The 24074-nt window shown below is 48.9% G+C and overlaps 1 protein-coding gene across 3 annotated transcripts in view; it reads right to left on the bottom strand.

Annotated features, from left to right (window-relative positions):
• The window catches only part of PTPRM (protein tyrosine phosphatase receptor type M), a 605094-nt gene that overhangs the window by 7026 nt on the left and 573994 nt on the right, over positions 1 to 24074 (bottom strand). For 2 of the 3 annotated variants that reach the window (XM_064481603.1, XM_031439166.2), the window contains 9 exons: positions 21216 to 21332; positions 16445 to 16599; positions 16057 to 16192; positions 14202 to 14351; positions 13351 to 13524; positions 12242 to 12373; positions 8693 to 8818; positions 6757 to 6920; positions 1268 to 1403 (listed from right to left, as the gene is read on the bottom strand). In XM_064481603.1, the coding sequence (XP_064337673.1) occupies positions 1268 to 1403; positions 6757 to 6920; positions 8693 to 8818; positions 12242 to 12373; positions 13351 to 13524; positions 14202 to 14351; positions 16057 to 16192; positions 16445 to 16599; positions 21216 to 21332 (1290 nt within the window). Of the gene's footprint in view, positions 1 to 1267; positions 1404 to 6756; positions 6921 to 8692; positions 8819 to 12241; positions 12374 to 13350; positions 13525 to 14201; positions 14352 to 16056; positions 16193 to 16444; positions 16600 to 20479; positions 20531 to 21215; positions 21333 to 24074 lie in introns of all 3 variants that reach the window. The other variant, XM_031439160.2, reaches the window with a different exon arrangement.

Here is a 24074-nt window from a genome sequence, read left to right as displayed (position 1 = left end):
ATCGTCATGTGGGGTCCCCTCAGCAAATCAGTATCATCCCTAGTTCGCACAACCCAGGCTTGGGACAGTCGAGTGACGTGCGCAAGGAGACTTACATGGCCAAGCGCATTTGTTTGAAGTTGCTTCACCTGAATTAGCTAGCTGACTAGAATTAGGGTTTGCAGGGGCTTCCCCGGGGCAGGGCAGGGCAGGGCCGGGAGCAGCAGTTTGCGGGGGAGGTGGGGGCACGATCCTTGGGCACAGAAGCCAGCATGGTAACTGCTAACGGTTTTGAGTGTCTGCACCTGGCCCGTTTACCACACTCCCCAGGCAGCACTGGGCTTCTTGAAACCAGGACAGCTCATTAAGCATGAGGCTTGGATGCGGGGAACAGATGCCACAGGAGGGTGACCTGTGCTGAGTAGGGCTGGGACGTGTCCCAGGAGGCGGCCATCACGGGTCACTGTCTTTACCCAGCCTGGGCACTGCTGAAATGACCGGGGACCACTGCTGCCTCCTCATTTAGCTTGAATCTCGACTCTCTCTTTAGCCCCCTTTATTCTATTTAAAATTGTAACGCCACTGCGGCCGTGCACTGGACCCAGGACGCAGGCTTTCCAAGCTCATCATCGCACCCCTCCCCCTCCCCGGCATCCTCTCCGACTGGGATTAGTCCTGTTCCCTTCAGATCCTTCCTCCACTAACACAGAAACACAAAAACCTAATGGAAAAGCTCCCTCCTTTAAGCTACTCTGCTCTTTTCGAGTCACAGTGGTTGGCATTTCAACAGCTCCACACAAACAGATTTCATGAAACACTCTAAGAAAATAATTTCACTTCCTCCTTTGTTTCTCCACCTCTTTAATCCTTTCCCCAGATACGGCCACCGTAATTAAACGCAATATTCTGGATGTCAAGCTCAAATTCCCGCCTTTGATAAATATTAGGTGATTAAGCTATTTATAAAATATATAATTTGAAACTCCGGCATTTCATGTGCTACGAGTATTTCTTCCCCAGGAGGACGAAGTGCTCAGCCGCGTGGAAGGCACTGCCAAGACGGGAAATTAATAAGAACGTTCACTTTTGAGTTTCAGCGGTTTCCACATTTCAAATGTGTTGAGATGAAGTCTTTTTGCGAAACGGCAGAGAGAGAACGAGGTAGGAAAACCGGCAAAAAGACACGACTGCGCTGTTTCACCACGAACGCCAGCCGCCTCCCCCGGGGGTCAGCCTGGGCTCCCGCTACCCGGGAAGGGCCCCCTGGGCGGGACGGCGCGGGCCCTACCAGCAGGTCCACCATGTTGGGCTTGTTGTTCCTCAGCGTCTTCACCGCGTGGAAGACGTCCACCGTCCTCTGGTGCCGCAGCATCTCGCAGACGATGCTGATGGCGCAGAAGGTCCCGCTGCGGCCGCCGCCGTTCCTGGAGGGGGCAGAGGAGGCAGGTGGTTGCACGAGGTGACCTCACACCGCGCGCGGCCGAGACCCCTCCGCGCCGGGGAACTGCAGCGCCCGGGCCTCCGCTCCCGACTCTCCGCCTGGGCCGGTCCCGCCCCTCCGTGCGCGTGGGCGCCGCGGGCGGCCGGGCGCGGGCGGGGGATGGGCGACTGGTACAGGGCTTCCAGCTCCGCCCGCCGCGGCCAGACGACACCGTCTGATGCGGAACCTTGTCTATTTTTATGGAAAGGGGCCCAGAGGGAAATTTTCGATGCAAACCACCTGGTGTAGTGTCTGCAGGAAAGCTGTAATGGTATGTGATGCTCAAAGGTGGATTTGGCCTTAAATAAGTCATTAATATTTCATTATTTATCTCTAAAACATAAAGGCTCATTTAATTTTTTAAATTTAAATTTAAAACATTTTATTACAAATTTTAAATTGTAGTTGATTTGTAATGTTCTGTTACTTTCAGATGTACTGAAAAGTGATTCAGTTGTACACATATATTCTTTTTATGATATATATTTAAAAAATTATGAGTTTGGGTTTAATGTATATGCACTACTATGTATAAAATAGACGAACAAGGCCCTGCTGTAGGGAACAGAGAACTACGTCCACTGCCTTGTAATAACCTGTGATGGAAGAGAATCTGAAAAGGGCTCTTTTTAAATACGACTTTTTCTTTTGAGTTAATTTTAGGCGTACAGAATCATTGCTAAAAGAGCAGAGTTCCCTGCACAGCCACCTTCCCCTGATGTGAATGTCTTACGGAACTACGGCACGTGACTGAAACCAGGAAGTCAACGCTGGTCCGATACTATCAACTGAACTACAGACCTTAGTCAAACGTCACCGGTTTTTCCGCGCGAGCCTTTTTTTCTGGTCCAGGATCCAGTCCAGGACCCACCTTGAGTTTAGCTGTCACATCTTGATCTCCTCCACATCACGAGGCCTCCTCTTCCCTTGTCTTTCTCGACCTCGACACTCAATGAGGACTGGTCAGTTATTGTGTAGAGTGTGAAATACAGAATGAGACGAGCAGCGATGGTCCCCACCCACCCTCTAAGTCATCACGAAGCACAAATCGTAGAAAGTCCCTTCCTCTGGGTCCGTCTGTTGCTTCCTCATCACTGGATGTGAGGTTACGCACTTTGGCCAGAAAACTGCAGAAGAGCTGACCTCCGTGGAGGTGTTCCTGTTGCGGAACTGTCTTCTCGCTCAAGATGTCAGCCTGGGTCACTCGTTAGGACGATGGGCATCTGGCCGACCTCTTCACTGTGTAGTTATGTTTCTCTTTGTGGTTAATGGATGTCTTGGTAAAGATACTTTGGGAATATGCAAATACCTTGTTTCTCCTCAAAGTTTCACCTGCTGATTTTGGTGTCTGTAGGTGGATCCTGTCTGCAACAGTGGTTTCCACTTTCCTCCCTCTTTCAGCATTCTAAAGACACAGCTGGCTCTTACCACCATTGAAAATTTATTTGCTTATTTATTTTTATTTGAAGCACTTCCTTACTTTCTAGAACCACAAGATGTTCCAGGCTCACCCTGTGTCTTCTTCCCTGCACCAGCTCTGGAATCAACCACTTTTCCAAGGAGCTAAAGGATCTTTTTTTATTTTAAACATAAAAGCATTATTATTACATCTAAAATAAATAAACACTACAGTTTAATAGAATCACGTTTCTAGGCAATGTCCAAATCTCCCAGACTGTTTCAGACATTTTCTTATAGTTGACTTTTTCAAATCCTCATCCAAGCGAAGACCACACATTGCATTTGGTTGCTATGTCTTGCAAGTTCATTCTAATCTATAGGTTCCTCCCTGCTCTCTCTTTTTTACTCTTGGCAATGTATTTGTGGACGAAATGGGGTCATTTCCCCTGCAGAGAGCACACATTCTGGGTTGTTCTCATTCACTGCATCTCTGAGATGGATTTGACACACCCATCTCTAAACCTGTACTTCCTGTCAGTTGGGAGTTAGCTCTAGAGCTTCATAAAAATTCAGTTGCTTTTTTTTTTTTTAAGACAAGGATACCTTATAAATGAATGCTCATTAGGAAGCAGGCACAAGATATCAAGCTGTTCCTTGTTTTGTGATTTTAAGATTGATCCCGGTGTTCCAATGCCAGCCTGATCATTCCATGATTAAGTCGTAAAGCAATTTTTAAAATAAAATATAACAAACCTACAATTAAGTCCACAGATGGTAAGTATCTATCTCAGTTCACTTTTACAAATGCATATGCCATGTAACCACCACTCAGATCAAGATATGGACCATGACCAGTCCCCTGGATGCCCCCACCCCCGCCCCGTGCTCCTTCCTCAACAGCATCAATACCTCAAGATAATCTCTGTTCTCACGTCTAGCATCAGAAATTCCTTCTGTCTGTTTTTGAATTTTGTATACATGGAATCATACATATACACTCTTTAACTGAAGTACAGTTGATTCACAGTGTGTTAGTTTCTGGTGTACAGCCTAGTCATTCATTTTCACGTGTATTATATATATATATTCCTTTTCATATTTTTTCATAATAGGTCATTACAAAGTATTGAATAGAGTTCCCTGTGCTGTATAGTAGGACCTTGTTTACCTATTTTATATCTAGTAGTTAGAATCTGCAAATCCTAAACTCCTTATTTATCCCTCCCCCCTTTCCCCCTGGTAACCATAAGTTTGTTTTCTATGTCTGTGAGTCTGTTTTGTAAGTAAGTTCATTTGTGTCCTTTTTTTTCGTTTTATTACTTTATTTTTTTTTCATTTTTTTTGAGTCTGGCTTATTTCACTTACTATTATCTGTGTGAGAATCATCCATGTTGTGTCAGTAGTTTCTTCCCTTATATTGCTGAGAATTAAGTCCACTGAATGGATATACCGCCGTAGAATCTCCTTATCTAAGAGCTGAAGAATGTTTGGGCTGTGTGCAGTTTTCCATATTATAAGCATGTCTGCATATACGGCTCATTCCTGCAGTCGCAGACCTCGGAGAAGAGCTCAGAAAACACCTTTACCTTTAGCTTTCGGAGATGCCATCAGCTCCAAAGTGGTCGTACCTATGTTCTCCTGCCAGCAGTGTCTGGGGGTCCAGTTGCCCCACGGCTTCTCAACACTCAGAATCATTCTTTTGCTTGTCATTTAGATTTTAGCCACTCTGGCCAGCAAGCAGCGGCATCCAATTTTAATGTCTTTTAACATGTATTTTCCTGAAGACTAATGATGCTGTGTACCTTTTCAGTGCTTATTGGCATTGAAGTTCGTTTTTTTAAATGAAGTTCTCATGAAGTGTTTTCCCCAAACGAGTGGATTGTCTATCTTTCTTCCTATTGACCTGCACTCTGGCCACAAATCCTTTGTCAGGTGTATGTAACACAAAACTCTTCATCCTGTCTTGTGTTTCACTCTCATTGGTGTCTTTTGATGAACAGAAGAGCTTGACTTGAATGAAACCCAATTTACCAATGTCTTCCTTTCTGGCTCATGTCTGTGGCCTGTGTAGCACATCTCTGGTTTCCCCAGCATTACGAAGGCTTTCCCTAGAAGCTTCCTTCTTTTCCTTTTCCCACTCTGGTCTACTGTCCACCTGGAGATGGCTTCTGTTTGCAGGGTGGGAAGGGAGGCCAGGTGTGCAGGCAGGCTCTTCCTGCTGCCCTGAAGTCGGTGTGCTGCGGTGGGTCCTTGTAAACCAGGGTACCCCAGGGCGTGGCTCCGTTCCAGGATTTTCTTTGCATGGACACCATACTGCTCTTCCCCATCAGCATTTCACCTAATGATTTTAGCAGCTGTCAATGACCACTGCATACATCCATTATTTTCATCAAGGGTTGAAAAATGGTGATATCCTGCATCTATCCATTTCATCTGGTTTTACTAGCTGGAAGACGTGCATAAAGAAAAAATTCCTAGGGGGAGGGTATAGCTCAGTGGTAGAGTGCCTGCCTTCAAACCCTCCACCAAAAGTAATAAATAAACAGATAAGCCTAATTACCTTAACCCCCCCAAATTAAAAAAAAAAAAAGATTTCCCTATTTGCTTACTATGAGATGTAACGTGCCTCAATTCACGGCCCCTGGAGGGCGTCTGGGCAGGGATGCTCCGCCAACGGCCAGTAGGTGGCGCTATGCTATGCGGAATGCGAAGTTCTCACCTCAGAGACGGACAGCAGGTTGATGTGCGGGTCAAAGCATCCTTTCCTGGCTGCACTGGAGGATACTAAATGAACCTAACTTGGTTCCACAACTAAAAATTCTTAGATTTAGATTTTTGAATCTAAACAGCAATCAGCATCTTCTCCAGGCCTGGGTCTCATGCCATGATGCAGAGAGGAGGAGGGGCCCCACAGGAACTTCCTGCAGGGGCTTCAGAGTGGGGAGGACGGTCCCCAGAGAAAAGTCCCAGTTCTCTCACCAGAAGGGCCGGGTGCTGGGCTGGCAGGAGGGCGGACACGGCGGGCGCCCACCACGCCCACTGGAGTTAAAGGGCAGCCCGCCGTCTGAGGTAGGACGCCGGGGGCGGTGTGGCTGTTCAGTCCTAGGGTCACAGCCGTGCCCTGGGAGAGTGCGGTCAGTGGCTACCAGGTGCAGTGATTTAAGGGGGTCTCTGTATCTCCCACCTAGGCCTGTCCTGGTGCCTCGGCTCCCCGACGGGGACTTCCTCCTGTGGGTCACAGCACTGGCCCTCGTTAGGAAGCCCTCATCAAAGAGCTACCATGCGCCATGTTCCCAGTTCCAGCACTGGCAGACTCCAGAGGCAGAAATCAGTAACTGCACACTATTTTTATTTTATTTTAATTAATTTATTTTTTGGGGGGTAGGTAATTAGGTTTATGTATTTTTTAATGGAGGTACTGGGGACTGAATCCAGGACCTCATGCATACTAAGCACGTGCTCTACTATTGAGCTATACACTCCTCCTTGCAAACTATTTTTCGTATCTCCAAAAAACCTAACAGATCTAATGCAAACTGTAACCAAAATGTCCATTTTCCCCGCCAGGCTTGCATCAGCTCCACACAGGTGACCGTCTGAACTTACTCTGATCAGAAGTTCTATCTGGATGGGGAGAAGTAAAGCCGGGGATGTGGGCTATTAAGTGATCCTTTTGGACCCTGTCTCAGTACAGATGTTTTTAATGAACTGGGTCCGTGAGAAGGAAGGGGAAAGTGGTGGGGGGAGGGGTGACAGAGCGTCTTTCCCCGCGACAGAGATGGGGACCTCTGGTGGAGGGTAAGTGTGAGCAGTCTCCTAAGACCCTTCCAAGGGGAGAGCAGACCTGCCTGTCCCTTCTCCGCTGACGGCGACCGCGGCCGGGGTCAAGTACTCACAGGCAGTGCACGACCGTGCGGCCCTCCCCGCCGTTGTACTCCTCCTGCCACTTGTCCACTTGGCGGATGAGCTTCAGGAAGGAGCGCTTGGACACCGGCGTGTCCCTGTACATGGGCCAGCCCAGGAACTGGAACTGCTGCACCATCCGATACCCGTCTTGGGGCTGCAGAGGGTTGGGCAGCGGCCGGGGAGTGGAGAGAGAGAAACCAGGCGTCATTCCCAGTGCCCACCTCCAGCGGGCTGGTCCCACCCACCTGGCCCTCATTCCAGCAGGGCCTTTGGGAGCTGGGGGCCTGCCTGCAAATAATGAAGGAATTGTCCACTGGCCTGAAGGGTTACAAGCTTTAATCTCCAGTGGTTGTAAAAAACCAGGTGTTTCCAATGACAGGCCAGCCTAGTGAATGCAAAGAAGGCTTAGGGTTTTGCAAAAGCCCAGTGAAAAATAGCACAAACTGAGCACGGACCACATCGGGCAGGAAGCAGTAAAAAGGCTTTGCCTTAATGGCAGGGAAATGAAGGGAAAAGGCTAACTTATTTGGAGATGTCTGTGAGCTCAAGGTGATGTAGACTACACCGTGTTTCCTCGGAGTAGGAGACGGTTCTGCTTATTGGTGTGACCCCTGATAAGGGATCACTAGTTCAGTACTCTTTCGTCACGATTAAGTGGAATTTGCAGTATCTAAGAAATCATGTGGCCACGGTAAGTCACTGGGACTGTCTTCCGTGACCTTCAGCTGCACCTGACACAGTGCACTCTCTCTCCTCCTCCTGGCTGTCCCTGTGTGCCCGGCCTCCATTTCTCCCAGACCTCTTGCTGATGGACGCCCCAGGCTCAGGCCTGCGTGCTGTCTCTTCTCTGCCTCTCACTTGATGATTTCATTCAGTCTCATGGCTTTTAATGTTCCAATAAGGCATCAATTTGGATCTCCAGTTCAGCCCTCTCTCCTGAACTTCCCCCTCACAGATTCAAAGGCCTGCTTGATATTCCCACTGAGGTGTCTAACTGTCATCTCGAATCTACTATGTCCCCAGCTGAACTCCTGACCCCCGTCCACGTGTGCCCCCGACCCTCTAACAATCCTGCTACCCCAAGGGCCTTTCCCAGCATGGCGAATGTCTGTTCCGTCTAGTTCTCAGGGCTGAAATCCTGAGAGCCACCCTGGCCTCCCTGGGATCCAGGCCATCAGCAAACCCCGCCAGCTGTGCCATCAGAATGAATCAGAACCTCTCCACCTCTCACCTCCTCCAACTGCTCCACTCCAGTCCGCCCTGTCCCTTCCTACATGGGATTATAGTAGCCTCGCCTACTCTCTGTTCTCAGCAGAGAAGCCAGAGTGCTCCTTTCAAAGGTAAATTGTATCATGTGACCCTTCTACTCAAAACCCTGTCATGGCTCCTTACTTCCTTCAAAGCAAAACCGCCAGCCCTGGCAGTGACCTGCAAGGCCCTGCGTGACCTAGGCCCCTGTCCCTCCAGGTGAACTGCTCCAGCAGCTACGCCCACTTTTGCTTACTGGGATGCAGCTACACAGCCTCTGGATGGTTCCTGACCTCAGGGCCTTTGCACTGACCATTGCTTCTGTCTGGAAAGCTGTCTCCACAAGAGCAGCGGCTGCTCCTTCACTTTGCTCCGGTCTTTGGTCACAGGGCACATCCGCCCTCCCTCCTGCTCGGACCTGAGCACCTTCTGCCTCCCCGCTCTTGTTCCCACAGCACCTGTCACTTTCTAACACATCTGGTACCATATCTGTTACATCCCTCATCCCTGGTCTGTCCTCTCCCAGTAGAATGGAAGCTCTATAAGGTCAGGAGCTTTGTTTTGCTCACAGTCTCCTAGAGTGTATTCCAAACACCTAGAACAGTGACCAGTACCAACCCTCTAAACAACCAACAAGTGACAAAACAACAAAAGCATAACGTGAGCCGCGGCTCCTACCCGGGCTGCGTTATAAATGCGGAATATCCTGCTGATGATGTCTTCTTCTAAATCCGCGGAGACGAACTCCACCTGAATGGGGCCGTGTCTGTGTACGCCGTTCTCGGGCCAGTACTGTGGACACAACTGAGTTCAAAACACAGAGACACAAGGTGAGTGGGAAGAATACATTTACTCCTCGTGGTTGGGATCAGGTCACGGGAAGCTTTCAGTCGTTCTCAACACACCCCCGAGTCATTTCATTTTCTCCCCTTTCTCTCTTTTCCTACCAGCAAGTCAGCTTGAGGACTTTCTTGCTGGCTGATTCCTTAAATCCACCTCCTCTCCTAATACTTTTGCCTTCACTTTCTCTGAAAGCATCTTTAAGCCGTGAGCACCTCTGTGTTCCAAGGAGGCCACGTGGATGCTGTGGACCTAGCCCTTGTCAGGTCCCTTCTGCGGCTGAAGGGAACTCTTCTCCAGCCCTGGGGAGAAGCCAAGCCTGCCCTTCCAGGCTCTGAGACGCCTGAGATGGAATGCATACCTGTCAACGCCCCAGATCTCCATCCTCCCGTCTGGGCTGGCACCGTAGTTTGTACTCACCTTGGGGAATAGGGCTATTTAGTGACAAGATACTGATAACAGGGTTGGCTTGCATTTTCATGCTCTGGTCCAAACCCTCCCAGCTCAGATCTAGGAAACTGGTGTAATAAGAGTAACTGTTGGCTCTTTTACCTGGAGGTGGCTTTAATTGAAAAACCACAATTCTCAGAGTCTCAAGCTCCAGGTACCGGTGATGCCAGGAAACCAGGACTTTTGCACGCACAGGATGCACGTGACGTCAGTGGGGGGGAGGGGCGCTGGGCAGGCGGCTGATGGGGGAGGCTTCGCTTGCTGCTGCCCCCCAGAAACTCTAAACTCGGAAACAACCTGTTCTCACAAACCTCTCCTAAAGCTCTGGGCCCCTAATGTAGGTAGGCATTTAAAGTCTGAAATTCAACTGCCCTGGGGACGTGGTACGCTGTGATGTTTTGGGGAGCAGTGTTTAACTTTCTTCTTTCTGACTGACCCGAGGGACAAATGGCTGGGGGAAGGCAAGAGGCAATGACCTCGTTATTTTATAGTATTTTTCTTTTGGGCCAAGAGCAGACGAAAAACATATCATCTCATTTTAAGCAGAATAATGTACCACAAAAAGAGAGAGCTCAGTGGTTGAACTTCCTTTTCCTGATGCCTTTCATTTTCCAAAGGCTCTAAAACCTCATCATCAAAGGTTACAAAGGTTGATTTGTGTCCAAGACTACGAGACGGGTTTCAGCGGGTTGGCCAGAGCCAGCCCCCTCCCTCTGTTCCAAGGAAGTTGAAGGTCTGGACTTCCTGCTCAAGGATGAAAGCAGGGTAACTATGGGTCCGTCCTTTGTTGGCAAAATCTGTAGTATTTTAGGAATTACATTTATTTATTGTAAAATAATGCTTCCAGGAAATTTCTGCTTCCTCACCAGCGCTTCCTGGTGACAAGTGACAGAACTGCCTTGTCACTCAATAAGCCTGCTGATGTTGACTTTTTGACACCCAAGGGTACCCACTGTTGAAATTCACAGGCAGTACGATGGGACACGCCGGCGGTAACGAAGGCCCTAACAGGCACATCTGAGCTGTTCTGCCCATTCTCCTCCCGACTGAGTCAGCTTTCCTTTCTGTTCACTCTCTTGGTTCAGGCCCCAATCTAAAGCTTGTCACTGACACCAGAAAAACAGGATCGGCCTAGGCGGGCACCTGGCACTCCCCACACCGCATTCTGCACTCTGCCCAAGGAAACCGTGTGGAAAATGGCTTAAATAGCGCATCACACGTCCATGAACCAGAGATATAAATACTTAAAGTCGTTGAGTGCTATTCTTGTGCAATTGCAAAGACTTTCAGTTCAAATGCTCCGTTTAGTGTTCTGTAAAAGACCGAATCCCAGGAGCCTCCTCTCTCTCTGAGCACCAGCTCTGTCTGCAGGGCGGAAGTGGGGCCTCCCTGTCCCTCCCACCGCCATCAGCCAGGGCCTGGTGTGAGTCCAGACACGGCCGGGTTAGAACGCAGCTTGAGAATTCAAACACTGTCGTCCAGAAAGAACACGTGAGAATCACTGACGTCTGGTTCACTAATACGAAGAAAACAGCGTATTGCTACACTTTGGGGTTCACATTTGGGGAAAAAGCATAAGCCTGAAGAGGGGGCAGCCACTTAGCCTGTAACTGTCTGTGAGTGAGGGTGCCTGCCTTAGTGAAACTTAACCAGCAGCATCGTGGGGTGGAAAACCAGGGTCCTGGGCCCTGCTTCCCGTGGTGTCTCTGAAGTTCCTCCAGCTGTGGCGTCTGCCTGTCCTTCCAAATGGTTGCAATCTACTCTTCAGAGAGGATAATAGGGAAGACTCCTAAAATATTTAAGCTTCTTAAGTAAAAAGGACTGGATGAGGACAAGGATTATCATTATTATTTCATTAACGAGCTTGCAGGCTGGAGCCATAACCGTGTCAGGTAGGGCCTCAAATGTAATTAAAAACAGTACAGAACCGAAGTGAATGCCCATTGGACTTACGGCAGGTGGGTGACAATACAGTGGATTCTGGGAAGGAAAAAGTCCAGTGTGGCAGCTGAAATACTTCAGAGTTTTTTTCTTTAAAGAATTTGTGTCTATGAGGTAGAAGATTAGTTCAGCTTCAGAACAAGTTTATTCTTAAAACACGCTGAGTTCAAACTTGCCATGTGCCCTCTGTCCCGGCAGGTCAGCCTAGGACTGGAGCAGCCGAGCCCAAAGGCAGGAAATCCCTCTCCCAGGGCTGCTGCGCTGCTGCTGGCCTCACTGGCCCTTTAGCGCTTCCAACCCCATTACTAAGACTGAGTCATCACTGCCCAGTGCCCTCTCTTTTTATGTTTAAGAAGAGGAGATATGAAAAAGCCCCACTTATCATTCTGAGCTTTTCTCACTGTCAAGTTCCAGTGGTATTTCTTTTTAATATCTTTACCAAAGAGTTGACACAAGTCATTGCTATCCCCTAGAATCACGTGCTGGTCTCCACTGTCACCTCACCGGGACGACGGGCACCTGCAGGCTCCCGGTGAGCTGAGCAGGAGGCAGCTGCACAGATGCTCCTGGACGGATGCGTGGAAGCTGGGTCAGAGGCTGGCGGCCCTTCCTCACGGCCCCCTGGTTTGCTGGCTCTGTCCTGGGCTCTGCCACCTTCAGGCTCCTGTTCTGCTCTGACTCTGCCCGTGACCTTGGATTGCCCTCCAGTCAGTACTTCCATTCTCCGGGAACAGCCCAATTTCTGACCCGCTCTTGCCCGTCACTCCCACTGTCTACAATTCCAGTCCGTCGTTTTGGTTTCAGACTATTTTCTGCCCCATCCCTAATTCCATCTGATTTTCAGCAATGGGGTGTCAGCTCCTCTGATTCTCAGCCCTCGCCTGGTGTTTGTGACTTGGCCTGGGGGGTGGGGAGGACCGCACTTCTCGATGTGCAAACAAAGCCAACAGGCATTGGACACCAGGCCCGGCTCTGACCGTAATTCCCGACTCTCACCTGGGCGGGATCCACATCATTCAGCATCACTACGGACGTGCAGTGGTAGTCCAGGACCAGCCTCCAGAAGTCTTTCACTGTGTTTGGCAAAGGGTGCTGGGTGACTATAAAAGCTGAAGGCTGCTTATAGCTCTGCAAACACAAACAAGAGAGACCCAGATACACGCGGGAAGTGTGCTGGGAGGTCAAGGCGTTTTGTGCACAGGGGAGCTTGGGACCTGAAGCACTGAAGGTGTTCAGCATTGTTGAATTCTTTCCCTGTGGTCAATGCCAAGTAGACCAAATATCGACTCATTTGCAGAAGACTAACCATAAAATATCCTCACTTTGAGACCAAGAGAACTTAGTATCTCATTTTTTTTTTTTTTTGGTATTTCTGGCAGGAAGGCAATATTGGTTCTATACATAACCATTTTATTTAATGGGGAAAGTTTAACTTTACTTAAAAAATATGCATGATTAAAATAGTTCTGTTTCCCTGAAATCCACGTGCTTGTCACTTCTGTGTGTGACGGTGTTACTTACTCCTGCCATAAAAACACGCGTGCTTTTTACAGCTCTGTAGAGCTTCAGACAAGCTGAGATGCCTTTTTACTGATACCGCAGCAACAGAATGAAAATTTCCCTATTAGCACGGAAAATACCCATTCACTTTCTCCATCAATTGAATAGAAATGTTCATTCAGTTAGAAGTAAACGGACTGACAGGCAGTGATCAGTTGTGTCCTATCTGTGCCGACAGGCAATCCGCTCCCCCCTTGTTAATTACCGCCTAGATGAGGAGGCCTGAGAACTAACACAACGCTGCAAACCACGTTATCCCACTTTACTGCCTTCGTTACTAACAGCTGTCTCCTGCTCTCCAGCCAGCAGGTTAAAAATTTAAGTGCTCAGAGAGTAGCAGCTGGGACACGCTTCATTTATCCATCCTCCTGGACCGGGGTCTCCGGGAGACCCAGAATGTCGGCCCCGGCACAAAAACAGATACAGGATCTGAAATGCACTCTGACAGTAGTTTATGTCTTAAAACACCAAACCCCAAGGGCGTCGCGGGCTGCCCCTGGAGAGATGCCCGGTTCCCCGCGGCGGGGGGCTGGGGGGGCGCTCACGTCCATGAGGGCGGCGTTGATGTAGTTGCTGCTCTCGCCGTCGATGGTGATGAGGAAGGGCAGGCAGCGGTCAGGGGGCAGGACGTCCATGCAGCGGTTCTTCTCATGGTTCCGGGGCAGCAGCGCGATGCTGCAGTCTTCCACGCGCAGGGTCGGCGTCACCATGTTCAGGGTCTGCGGACGGAGGACACGCACTTGGGGAGAGAACCCAGACTCCTGTTCAGACCCCAGAAGGTCCCCAGTTCCTGCAGTAGGTGGCCCCTCCCCCACCGACACAGTTAGGTTTTGATTTCTCTGTTCTCTCGGATTTTGTCCCTGGACAGCGCCCATCAGGCCTGAGGGCTGCAGTGGGTGTGCAAGATTACACGCCCTCCAATCTAACTAGGGCTGGACATCTGGGCGTGTGGGAGTAAGAGGCTGGTAGAGTTTGGTCCAGAGCCGAGGACATTTAGACGAACGTGAGTGTGAGAAACGGCATGATCTCCTGGCCGCAAGTTCCCTGAAGGCACCCTGCTTGGTTTCGCTGCACCGTGTTACACTCGCTGTGGGACTGTCCGATGTCCACTTGCTATGGGGGCCTGGCTCTGCCAGCCCAGTGCTTCCCAGCCAGGTAACCTGGAGCACTGCAAATGTCTGCACACGTTTTGGTTGTTGGAACCAGTGCGGTGAAGGTCTCCTGGCACCCAGTGGGTAAAGGCCAGGATGCTGCCAAACACCCCACAGGACGGGCCGGGGACACCGGTGCCGAGGCTGAGAAGCCCTGGTTGGCTTATGGGGTCGGGGGCTGACTCTGAGATGCTTCTTCGGGAGCAAGGTCCCAGCCAGTCGCCTCTCCCTTGCGCACGACTTACCCGGAACTCCTCTTTGATCTGGCTCGAGTTTGTCTGCGGATCCAGCTTGTTCATGTCATAATACAGAGACCTCACTTGGGAAGCAGGTACCGAGGTGTCTCCACAAAGACAGGCCTCCAGGATGGCATCGTGGATAAACACATACTGCTCCTGGTGACACGGGGTGGGGGCAGTTAGGGGGAGAGAAACCAAGGGGCCCTGTAGGAACTAGGGAAGGATGGAGGGCAGCCCTATGTGGTCAAGACGATGGTCCACCCATCACAGACCATGACTTCCCACCTGGCTGCTAGGAGGCGGGTACTCCAGGGCCAGTAAGCCTGTTCTCCACACGGGATGGCTGGCATGTTAGTGACTGGGCATGTGTGGGGTGTAACAGGAGGAAGAGATAAACGGGGGCTCAATGCAGAAGCGTTAAATGGATCGATTAAAACCACTCAGACACTGATAAATACCAGCACAAACACTGGAATGTGAAAGTAACCGTGGCTACACACTCTGTAATTCTGATCCCATGAGTCTGGAACTCAGCATTGCAGAGGAAGAAGTAAGCGGAATCTTATCCATACATAATGAAAAGAGGACTTTGCTAACCAAATCGATAGTGCAGAGAAGGTCCAGGGAAACGTGACATCACTATGAAAATAAACAGTTCCGAGCACTCAGAGATACTTATTTTGAAACACGAATTAATGCGATGATGACAAAAGTCTTTACGTGACCAGGGAAGAGCTCCTGTTTGTACATACAAATCTACAGTTTAAAAATCACCCTCTAATAATTCTGAACCGGCACTGATTTTCCCTACAGTTAATTAGTAAAGTTCTACCCTATTTACCATTGAGCTCTAATTATGTGAAAGCAGACGAGTCCCATCACTTTTTACCTTGGTTTCTATAAATAAGTAGCACTCTTAGTTCTCAAAAACAGCCCGCCCTATTAAACCACACCCCAGAAATGGATCGAGTGAGACAGTGGACGTGACAATGTCTGGTCAACTGTCAAGCACATTAAAAAATACACTGTGATCATTTTCATCTTTAAAACAAAGAATCCCTCCTCTAAAAAAAAGGCCATGAAAGTAGCATTTACAGTTTCTGCTCTTTCTTTTCATTAGTTAGAAAATGAAACTAGGTTTCCCACTGGCTCTGGTTAACTTGAATACAAAATCTGAATGTAAAGGATTCTTGTTCATTCTACATCATGATTCATTTTCCAGGTGGTGAGTGCCATGCCTACTTAAAGTGATCAAATATTAGTAAATGCATGAATTTCCTGGAAGTAGGATGGAATGCTTTTTCTCAAAAACTTAAATTCCTGATACACCTTCAATTCTAATTTATATATAAATTATAGAGGAGAACTTCCAGAAAATGGGTGAATTCCCACGATGCCGGGCCACGGGGCTGACTTTCTTTCTAGGGACAGGAGGGGGAGAACAAAACACACAGAGACCACCCTTCAGCCACTTGCCAAATGCCTGGCTGTTCTCGGGAGTGGTCTCGCTCTGGTTACCAGCTAGTTTCAAAGACACAATAAAAAGAAACGGCACTGAATCCGAGTGCTTCATGGAGAGCCTCGCTGGACCCTGGACACGGAAGCAAGGGCAGAGTCGGGCTCACGGAGCAGAGCTGGAGACCTGGGAGACTCCTGGCCTTTTCTGCGCGTTTATGAAAGATAGAAAGAAGGAAGGGTGGATGGAAAGAGGGAGGGAGGGGAAGAGGATAGCCAGGAAGATGGCTTTTCTTCCGGGGAGTTTTGGAGACAGGACAGCTGGCCTGCTTTCCCCTCGGCCCGGGAGGCGGGGCGCAGGGCAGGTGCTGGGGGCGGCGCCGAGGGCGGAGGGGAGCGGCGGTACCTCGGTCTGCACCATGTTCACCCTCCGAGACCGCAGCTCGCGGACGCAGTTGTAGATGTCCACCACGCCTTCCCTTTCCGCCATGTCCAGCATGATGTCGATGACGATGAAACAGCCGGTCCTCCCGGCGCCAGCACTTTGGGAGAGAGGCTACGTCAGCAGAGGGGAAAGGGCCCCGGCGCTGCCGCTTCCCTCTGTATTTCCATTACGGTGACATTCACGCAACGTGAAATGAACCCCCGCGAAGTGCACGATGCGGCGGCACCCGGCGCCTTCCCGACGTGGTGCAATCATCACCGCTAACGAGCTTGCACGCGCTTTCAGCGCGCAAGGAGACCCGTACCCACCGCGCGCGTGCTTCCTTCCAGGGCCTCTGGCCTCCGCTCACCTGCAGTGCACCACCAGCGGGCCTGCGCTGGGCGGACTCTTGGATTTGACCTGCCGGACGAAGCCCAGCAGCCCCGTGGCGTGGTAGGGGACGCCGTGGTCCGGCCAGCCGGTGAAGTGAAACTGTCTGATCTCGCGGATTTCGTGAACACCTCGCTGCCGTCCATCGGCACAGCCCGGGGGAGAGAACAAAGGAAAATACACGATGAGAAGCCAGGAGGGGGCCACGTACCCCGAAGCAGCGAGTGAGCCCAGGGCTGGGAAACTGAACTGCTGGGAAGAAGGTGTAACAGGGAGGAAGACGTTCGTGGCGTGAAGGGGAGGTGATGTTTGGGGGTGGGGTCCGCAGTAAACCGAAGAGGGAAGGCAGAGGGTTGTTTTGGAAAAAACGTGTTCTTGTTTTGAGAATAATTAAGTTGCTTTCTTTTTCTTTTTTTTTTTTTTTTTAAAATTAGGAGCCTGTGTATGAAGACTGTGTTTTAAAACAAAAGTTTATTTTGAAGACAACAGTTACTCAGAATTCTGGAGGGAATCCGAGCACAAACTGGACTTTCTCCCTTCTCTCACTCCATCACTGTTTCCTGAACACCATCTCTGCATCAGGCCCTGGGTTTGATTTTATTATCTTAACATTAAATTCCCAGTAACCTTGTCACAGCCCTCCCTCAGTCACTGTTCACACATACTTAGCCAGGGAGAAATTCAGGATTTTTATGCACTTTGAAAGACCAGAAGAGGCAAACAATGATAGGTTTTAAGATAAGACTTGTTTGCCATCAGCATGTTCGTTGGTCTTGGCTTAATAGCCCGCAAGTGCTGAGGTTTTATTTCTCTTTGAAAATCACTTTATTTTTAAGTGGAGTTTAAGCATTAACGAATTAAGCCATCAGGGATTCACAAAGGAAAGTCAACCCTGTCATCTGCTAAATATGCTCTGTGACCCCACAGTGAGATTACCAGGTAGTGAGGCGCCCATATTTCCAACATTAAAACCACGGCAACATTTGGCCAAAGCCTCCAGCAGAAGACAATGGCCGGGCCTGAGCTGCCCTCTAAACCCCTTGAGCTCCCCTGGGTCTCCTATGGTGATGGGGCAGCGGTGGTCCCATGGAGTGGGAAAGCCTTTAATAAATACGTATTTATTCCAGAGACAAACAAAGGGCATTTATTTCTCCTATACACTGTGATCTTTTTTTAAATTGAAGTCTAGTCGGTTTACAATGTCATGCTAATTTCTAGTGTGCAGCATAGTGATTCACTTGTACACACATATTCCCTTCCACCTGCTTTTTTGCTCTAGGCCATTACAAGGTATTGAATAGAGTTCCCTGTGTCGTACAGTGGGACCTTGCTGTTGACTTATTTTATATACAGTAGTTAGTATCTGCAAATCCTGAACTCCCAGTTTATCCCTCCACCCCCTCCCTTTCCCCCACTGGTAACCAAAGTTTTATTTTCTATGTCTGTGAGTCTGTTTCTGTTTTGTAAATAAGTTCACTTGTGTCATTTTTTTGGATTCTACATATAAGTGATATATGATATTTGTCTTTGTCTGGCTTATTTCACTTAGTATGACAATCTTCAGGTCCATCCATGTTCCTGCAAATGGCATTATTTCATTCTTTTTATGGCTGAGTAGTATTCCATTGTGTGTGTGTGTGTGTGTGTGTGTATAATTGTTGTGGTGTGTATATATATATATATACACACACACACACACACACACACTCAACTTCTTTATCCAGTTGTCTGTCAATGGACATTTAGGTTGCCTCCATGTCTTGGCTATTGTAAACAGTGCTGCTGTGAACACTGGGGTGCATGTATCTTTTTGAATTAGAGTTCCCTCTGGATATATGCCCAGGAGTGGGATTGCTGGATGATATGGTAAGTCTTTTTTCAGTTTTTAAAGGAATCTCCAAACTTTCTTCTATAATGGCTGCAGCAAACTACATTCCCACCAGCAGTATATGCTGTGATTTTTATTTTTAATTTTTGGGCACTTCCCTTTCTAGCTGTGCTAGATTTCAGACCCAGCATCCCCAGACCCCAAACTCCATCTGTCGTGAGGCGGGCCCCCAGCTGATCTAAGGCTCACTTTCTCAGCGAAGTCGATGTCAGTGTCTGGGGTGTAGGGAACCTTCTCCCCAGGTGGACCTCCACCCTCAGATACGTTCACCACTGACAAGATTAGCAGGGAAACTGCCCGAGCCGCCTCTCACGCTTGCTCACGGACATGGCAGCTTTGCTTCCCGCTGTTCTGTAACCTACGTGGGGGAAAATCGCAGGTGGGACCAGTGCTCACAGCCCCAGGACCTCCCAACTTGCTATCAAGTGTATTTTTGTTTATTTTTCATTAGTAAGAATTAATGTTATAGAAATAATATAAGAATTACATTATATACAATATAAATATAATACTTAGTATTATTGCTATATGAAAAAGTGGCATCCACTCATTTTCGCTGTGGTATAATGGGACGGCAGAACCCGAGACAAACAGCAGTGCCCACCCAGAGTGGGCGCCTGATAAAGACGGGGCAAAAATGAATCACTAGGTGCACGTCCTGTCTCACAGAGGAGCAGGGCCAGTTCCTGCCTGAGTTCCCGGCAGAGTGGATTCAGTGTCCACTGCTGGCTTCCTTCCTGCCCAGAGAGGTGGGGACAGAGTCACCAGATTGCCCAGATCCACAGAGACTTTTCAGCCGTCCTCCTCCTGACAGGACCGGCACTTTGTAATCTAAAATCTGTGTAGCTTTGAGTCATCAGCTCCCCCAGGAAAGGAAAGACAATCCCAGGTCAAACAGGAATTGATCAAAGTGCAACCCACCTGCTCGCTTTGCGGAAATGGAACCCAGACCCACTTATCGCCTTTAGGGCCCTGGATGCAAATACTCTCAAAATAGAATCAGAACTGCAGGACTGTCAAGGTCCACGCTCGGCTGTTGTTGTTTTTAATTTCCTTTCTAATGAGAAAGTTGAAAACCTACAAGCAGCGTTCCACAGAAGTACTAATGATTTATTTTCCTTAGAGATTCCAGCTGCCCGGTTAGAAAATCACTAACACGTCATTTTAATTTCCCCAAATGCCTGAACAAGCTCCTTGTCCTGCCTTCCTTCCACCACCTCTTGGCTGGTTGTCTGGTGACTAAAATAACTGGGCATTTCAGAACCATTTCTGTGTAGCTGGGGATGTGGGAGGGGACAGTAAGAGGTTAAAAAAGAGCAAAGAAACAAACAAACCCTTCCTTTAGCAACAGAGATGCACTTCAGCTTATTAGAGAGCTGACTATTGTTCAAAGGACTGCATGTTTAAGTGATGGCTTTTGGATTTTTTTTTTTAGAGAAAAGAATATTCAGGGTCTTTTATCGCTGTTTTAATGCAGTTATTCATGAGTGCTCTTGCCAAGAGCCACAGAAAAATCCCCCATATTTTCCCCTCAATCCTGCCTAAGAAGGAAAAAAATTGACATCAAAGTGTGAGGTTCAGAACTCGAAGAACTGAGTCAACCAGAACTTCACATTCTTTGAAGTCTCCAAGCCTCCTGCCTGCTTGTTAAAAAAGACAGGCTGAGGGGGGAAAATGCTAAATAGTCTGAGAAACAGGTTAAAATAAGCGGAAGTCTTTTCAGCCTTGTGATTCTATGACAAATACGGATTTGAAAACCAGGAGAGGTGGTTCCAAACAGCAGGGTAAATTAGCCAACAAGCCAATGCTGCGGTTTCCTCACTTCCTAAAACTGGCCTTGTTCATCTGGAAAGTGCACTTTGATGTCATGAGAATGAGAGAGGAGGGCCGGGAGCCAAGTGCCCAGCAGTCCACCTCAGCCCGGGTCCTCCCAGGGGACCCGCCAGTGGTAAGTCCGTGACGCATCACCACATCCAGTGCAGGGCTCCGTCACGGAGAATCAGGTCTGGACAGAAAAGTCTGCGGACCTCCCAGACAAAAGCGTGTGTCCCCTCCTGTGAAGGCAAGACGAGGACCGCAGGGCAGCAGGTTTCTCGGCCCCGTCACCTCCATTCCCCCGCAGCCTACCTGTGACGCTTCTCTGGACGGACTGCAGTGTGCGTCACTTCCGGCCCCTCCCTATGTCAGCAGAAAGAGGGGGAGCAAGGAGATTCCCTGTTACGCCCTCCAGCGCTTCCCGGCGAAGAGGCCCCGTCCATGCACATGGGACGAGGCAGAGAGCCACAGCGACCCCCACCCAGGGCCAGTGGGCACGGAGGGCTGGAACCAGCATGGCGGCGAGGAAGCACGGAGGCGCTGGTCATGCAAGGGTGTCCCGCGTCTACTTGTGTTTCCAGGTGGAAACTTCCACCTGGAAAACCCATTTGTCCTATGAAACCACAGGCTGGAAAAGCCCCTAGAAAGTAGGGGGGTTCCAGGAGGAGTTAAGGCCTGTGATGCTAACTCACGACCAGGAAACCCACGTGGACATATGGCACAAAGGGCACATATCAAACTGTCTGTGAACCAGACAGAGCGATGGGCAGGACAGCATCTACCAGCTTAAAAAGGAAGAGGCAGTAGACAGAGAGGTGGTATCTTTCGGGTCTGTTGCAACACAGAGTTTTGTGAAATGGGCATGATTTGTTTCAAAGATGGATCTGAGCTGCTACAGAATCAGAGGGCGAGATGCAATCTTGAGAAATGACTGGAAAGAGCCCACCTGCCTTCAGGTGTGACCACGTATGAATGATCCCAGGTAAGTTAATGAGGCTGCCAGCACTCACGGCTGACCATAGCTTTTCAAAGGAGCGTGAAAACGTACCTTTTCAACAGCAAATGTTCTTATCACGTATTCTGCCAGTAGCTCTGTTTCTATGAGCGTAACTTTAATGTCTTTATATATCTCTGTGTCATCTGGCCAGTATTTGCAGCATTTGACCTTTAGAAAAACGCAAAGGAAATGAGGGGTTAGGCTTTTCGTTTTTTTTTTTAAGTTCTCCAAATGATGGGTCACAGTATAATTTATAGGATACAATTTGTACACAAAAACAGAAGTTAAGCGGAACACTCAAAAGCAAGGTTTATTTTTCCAGATCACTTGTGCTTTTTTCTCTCTTCAGAAGAAAACAAAATTTGAGGTATGGCAGGAGTGAAACCGAGGAAAATGGTCTAAAGTTAACAAATTGTATTTATACCGCAAACATCTCTGTTAAGTAACGATTCATTTCCTGTCTGTTCCCACTCAGGAATGGCCTGGAAAAATAAACTGTAAGAGGTAGCTTGCTATATCTTAGCTCCTTGGAATTTCAAATTCCTCCTAGTTTCAGAAATCGAGTGAACACATTTGAGTACAACAGAGCAGGACATCAGAGCCAACAGCAAAGATGAGAGACGTTTTTTTCTTCTGAAGAAGGAAGTAGCTGTGTGTTTTTCCCAAGTTGGTGTTACAGCTTCATTTTAATCTTAGTAAGTTCAATATTCAACATTCAACAAACCTTGCTGAGATAGGAACCCAGTCTCTCCCTATTCCTGAAGCCTTCAATCCAGGGATTTGGCAGGTGGAGGAACTGTCAGACTTGGCCCTCCCAGGGAACGGGTCTTCTGCCCCCAGCTCTCCCAGACAGCAGCAGCCTTGGGTGAGGGGGGCAGGAGGCCGGGTCTGCGGATCTGACCCGGGCTCCTGGTGCTACAGGCCCTCCCGCCGCCGCTTCCCCAAGGGTGAACTTCTGGACCTCTGGTCCTGTTTCTCCCAGTGCTGAATTCGGTTTCTAATTTCTTTCTGGGGCACCTCACAAGCATTTCGTCTAAACCAGAATTCTCTGTCCCACATCAACGGCTGGCTTTCTGACTCCCTATGTCAACGACACTAAGATGTCCTTGGGCACCCCAGCACAAAACCTGGGGATTCCTTCTCCAAAACCCAACCGACGGCCAGTCTGAGCAGCTCTGGAAATACCTCTCAAATACATTTCCCAACTCTTCGTCTCCTCTGTCACCGTCTTAGCTCAGGTTCTGGTAACTTCCTGCATGCAAGTTTTATACACAGCAGCATCACCAAAACCCTTCCAAAGTGTCACCCCAATGGCATTTTCTTGTTCTGTTCAATAAACTTCTATTTCCAACTACCGCCTGTGAAATTAATAGAAATCAGATTTGGCCTGGCACACGAAGATCTGTTTTCTATTTGGCCACAACGAGCATTTTCACCCTTTTCACTCTGCTCCTTTCTGTCCACATATAGTTTAAGTTCAAAGATGAGGAGTCTGCCGATCCCCAAAGCAGACCTCCTCATCCAGACTCCTCCTCATGCCATTCCTTCTGTTCAGAAAGTTCTCCGTCCACTCCACCTCCCTAGCCGAACATTTTATCCACTCTTCCAAGAACACCTCAAAGGCCACGCCCCTTCTAAGTCTTTCCTCCATGGTGTGAGCTCTCTCCTGATGTTCTGATGAGGTGAGCCCGTCCTGCACGTGTGATACCCTCTTCACACTGCGTGACGCCTGCTCACTGCCTGGCAGACGCCAAGGGTTTTGCATTGCTTATTTCTGCAAACCCAGTAAATCCGGCGCGTGTACCATACATGGTAAGTATGCAACAGGTACATGCAGAACTGAATTTCCCAAGGACGATCACAGGATCAGCACAGGAAGGACAACCCCTGCCGGGAAAATCTACAAAAGGAAATGTGGACGGAGGCGACTGTTTCCGGAACGCCAAATACCTTGGCCCACTAATGTGCCGGAGCAGCACCCCAGCGCCTCCTTATGAGGCTCTCTGGCAGCCAGTCCACGCGCTCCTAGACGGGCCTTGCCACCTTTACTCGGCAAGGTGAGAGCCGGGCACGTTGCGAGCGGGAGACGGTCCCGCCCTCATTACATATTTAGTCTCCTCTGGGAACCTTTTTTTTTCCCCTCGTGGGAAAATTATCCGTGACTTTTTACAGTAAAAATACTTACATGTATTATGACTTATCCACAATATTTCAAAGATATACATCATGGATACCTGTGCCATATCTGAAATAGTCCAGAATAAGAGAGACCTATCATCTCCCCCGTTCTGTTCCTGGATGGAGGGTGAGTCTGAGCAGATCATGCACGTCTGTGACGTCTAACTTGACAGCAACCCTGGTTTCACTCACAGAACGTCTAATTACTGTCACAGTGGCAATTAACCATGACACTTCTGCGGCCCACACCCAAGTCTCCTCTCTCTGGGGGGACTTGCTCCTATCCTCTTGTGACTTCACCCATGCGTGCAGACGGTAGTGGAGAGATACAAAACCACAGAGAGTAACATGTGAACTTTTAAAATTAAACAGTTCTCCATGGAATCAATACATAATTCAAAAATCCACGTATTTCTCTGAAAATTACAAAGAACAAAGCACACACCTGCAACCTATGTCAATTAGGTATATCCAGTCTAATAAAATACGGTTGTTGTGGGACACACTGTTTGGTCACCTGTGCTTCTGTTTTAGCGTCTTTACCTGCCCCTCTACTCTCTGAATTTTCAGTAATTATGGGTGAGGGGGCTTCAAAGCCTTGGGGCCAGGGAAAAAGCCTCTGCAATGTACCAAATGCTTAGAGCTTCTCCTGGGGACTGTTCTTCCAAGTCCCTTGGGCGACCTGGGTTCCCTAGGAATCCAGACCCAGAGGGGTACCCCCTCCCCTCGAAA

This window comes from Camelus dromedarius, chromosome 32, assembly GCF_036321535.1.
Source record: "Camelus dromedarius isolate mCamDro1 chromosome 32, mCamDro1.pat, whole genome shotgun sequence".
NCBI lineage: Eukaryota > Metazoa > Chordata > Mammalia > Artiodactyla > Camelidae > Camelus > Camelus dromedarius.
The sequence above is the reverse complement of the archived record's forward strand: the minus strand, read 5'-3'. Positions and strand labels throughout refer to the sequence as shown.